The sequence below is a fragment of the Mesitornis unicolor genome, unplaced genomic scaffold (assembly GCF_000695765.1).
Source record: "Mesitornis unicolor isolate BGI_N332 unplaced genomic scaffold, ASM69576v1 scaffold39959, whole genome shotgun sequence".
Taxonomy (NCBI): Eukaryota; Metazoa; Chordata; class Aves; order Mesitornithiformes; family Mesitornithidae; genus Mesitornis; species Mesitornis unicolor.
The window spans coordinates 693-3,648 of NW_010208631.1; the positions used below are offsets into that span (position 1 = coordinate 693).

At 45.6% G+C, this 2,956-nt stretch overlaps 1 protein-coding gene across 1 annotated transcript; it reads left to right on the forward strand.

Moving 5' to 3' along the window:
* Nucleotides 1–253: 253 nt before the first annotated feature.
* On the forward strand, nucleotides 254–2,229 carry LOC104547031 (cytochrome c oxidase subunit 7B, mitochondrial-like). Its single transcript, XM_010192578.1, has 3 exons — nucleotides 254–290; nucleotides 1,364–1,488; nucleotides 2,032–2,229. Exons 1-3 carry the CDS (start codon nucleotides 254–256, stop codon nucleotides 2,104–2,106), a joined length of 237 nt encoding a protein of 78 aa, XP_010190880.1. The 3' UTR covers nucleotides 2,107–2,229.
* Nucleotides 2,230–2,956: the final 727 nt, after the last annotated feature.

Consider the following 2,956-nt stretch of genomic DNA (forward strand, 5'->3'; position numbering starts at 1 on the left):
GGGCCCCCAGTCCTGGGCGGAGCGCCCTTCGGAGCCTGCGAGCTGCAGAGGAACCCCTGTCTCTCTGCCGGCTCTGCAGTTACCATCGCAGCTAGGAAGTTCCTCTCCTCCACCACTGCCCCGCTGCTCTACCCACAGGGCTCTGCTCAGAGCGCAGCGCATCGGCGACTTCCGGCGCGGCCATTTTGTTTTTCACCGCTCGCCAAGGGTACTAGCGTCGCGCCGGTGGTTGGGTTGCACCCCGCTTGTCATCATGTTCCCTGTGGCCAGGGCTGCTCTGAACCTCACCGGTAAGCAAGGAAGAGGCTCTTTGGAGTACAGGGGCACTGGGGGTGTTTGGTGAGAGTAGGCGGCTTCGTCAGGGGGTCTCCCCACGGATTCCTGCCTTCGCTATGAGGACTCTACGTGAACAGTCCCTCGGCTCGCTTCACCCCCAGGGGAGGGTCGTGAGGGCAGCTGAGGGGTGCGGGCGGCTGCCTCCTGCTGCCTTTGTTTTTTTCCTTCTGCCTTTTTTACCTCCTATTTGCTTTCACGTGAGCTGACCTTGGGTTCCCTTCTTTGGTGCTTTTCCTCCTTGACAGTAACTAAAGGTGCATTCTAGCTTTGTAACCTGAGGTGGCAAGGTGTAGTCAATGACCAGCCCTTAAATTTAAATGATAATGTTACCTCTTCAGTGATAGACTCCCCAGTGTTTAACCTGGTCCTCTCAAATCTGGTCCTGGCTTTGTACACAGCTGCTAAACAATCTCTGTGATTTGAAGGTGGTGGTTTGATTCTTCACTTTGCCTTCTCCTTAATAAGTGTAATTTTTATAGTGTACATTTATAACGTACTTCATACATTCTTTTATCTGAAGATCCTTCTGTATTTTGCTTTCTGTTTACCTCATGTGAGGCCCACAGTTATTTCCACTTCCTTCTTCACCTCCCTCCCCTTCAGAAATCATGAAGGAATGAGAAAGGTGTCTTCCATACCCACTGTGTTCAACATCCTAATTTGATGGCAAGCTTCATCCTGAAAATGCCTTTATTAGCTATACTTAAAAGCGTACTTGGACTTCCACACTGAGGGCCCAAAGAAAACATATTAATAGAAAAGGTAACTTAGAGGATTTTCTTTCTGGAATTAGACTTCAGGAATAACTTCATAGAGAAAAATAGGGAGAGCTGAAACAAAATGCAGGGCTTTCTGTGTACCCTGCTTTGGGATCACTCCAAAGCTCCAAGTCCAAATGAGGTTTTTTTTAGCTTTTTAAAGTGTCTTTTAATGCTTACACTTGACTCTGTCGGTGGGAGATGAAAACTCTGAATTATTTGAATGTGTGTTTTAGTTGATTTCTGTACTTCTCTTTAACATTCATTAGCTCGTGGCATTCAGCATACTGCAGTACGACAGGCTCATCGCAAATATGAGCCTGACTTCCATGATAAATACGGAAACCTGGTACTTCTTGGTGGAGCCACAGTTTTTACTGCTGTCTGGACATATGTAAGTCATCCCTTTTATTAACCACTCTGCTATGACTGTGGCTGTAAACTGGCAAGCTGTGAAGTTTCACAAAGGCTTACTTATTTGAAATAGTTTACACAGTCAGAATTTAGGAGCCGTTCATATACGTGACCAGTACTGTGATAAAAATGAAAGTCGTGTTAGTCAGTATTTTGATCTTGAGTTGTTACATGAATTTCTGTGTCAGGCTATTGCTTGATTTTAAAATGCAGTAGAAACAGGAGTGTTCTCTATCTTACTTGGGATTTCTGAGCTATACCGGTAGAGGTTTTAGTCGAAAACTTTATAGATGAAAATAACAGGATGGTGATGGGTCTTTACATTCTGAATTCTTTGTTCTAAAGCTAGATATTTTGAAATAGAAAACTGAAGTATGTAAATATTATTCAATATAATCCACTTGCTCTGTTAGAAGATGAACGAGATGTCATGTCCACTAAAGTGAAAATAACAGAAATAGCCCTCTATTGGAGAGTTTCTGTGATTTCAGAGTTAATAATCTTGATTTTTATCCTCCTACAGGTGTTCACACAAGCTGGAATTCAGTGGGGCTTGTCACCTGTTGGTAGAATCACTCCAAAAGAATGGAGGGAGTGACAGCCTTTGCTTACAATGAACTGGTCTAAACTTTCACTGAAAAAATGATCACGTAATGGCATTTGTTCCCTGATTACCACTTGTACAGTGGCATTCCTGGTCTAATAAACGTACCTAGAAACTGGCCTGGCTCGTAGGTTTCTTCTGTGCTCCATGTCTGCTGAAGTACAAGAAATAGTGTGAAAACTCCAATCACATTTTAGGTAGTTCCAGTTCCTCCTGTAAAGGTCACTAATGGATAACAGGCAAATTCAAAATACCACATAGTGCCATTTAACCAGATGTGCAGGCTTCAGTGGATCACATCCGTGTTCCCTCTGCAGAGATCACATCGCTTTGCTTCTGACTGCTGCTGCTGCGCATCTGATGACAAAGTTGAGATCTTCTTTTTTTTCCACGTAATTATTTTTGTCTTCAACATTCTGCAAATAAGATGCTTCTTTCAGAGTTCTGAAGAGCTGAACTTTGGTTTTGAGTCAGAGATGCTCCACAGAAGGAGGCTGTATCCCAGCACAGATATTCACTGATGCTGAAACATGGTTTTTCTGAGGAATTCCTGGGTCACCAAGATTTGTTAGGAAATAAATCAGGCATACGTACAGCCCCTGCGCACCTCTGAGTCAGTCTGAAAACCACAAGTGCCCTGATTTTTGATCCAGCAGAGCTGTACACAATGGCTGCCTTTGCTCTCCTCAGATTTTAATTCCCGGTTTCTCCCCGCCTGCCGCTTGTCCTGGGGCTGAGGTGACAGCGGGGACAGCTCGGCGCCTGTCGCGGTGCGGCGCTGAGGCGGCGCTCACGATCGCGGTCAGGGCTGAGGGCGGGGCGGGGCGGGGCGGGGCGAGCTCCC

Bases quoted from the DNA above. Each gene is read 5' to 3' on its own strand.
- LOC104547031 (XM_010192578.1), top strand. From the start codon at position 254: ATGTTCCCTGTGGCCAGGGCTGCTCTGAACCTCACCG. The intron at 291-1,363 runs GTAAGCAAGGAA...AACATTCATTAG, and splicing joins GGCTGCTCTGAACCTCACCG to CTCGTGGCATTCAGCATACT. The intron at 1,489-2,031 runs GTAAGTCATCCC...ATCCTCCTACAG, and splicing joins TTACTGCTGTCTGGACATAT to GTGTTCACACAAGCTGGAAT.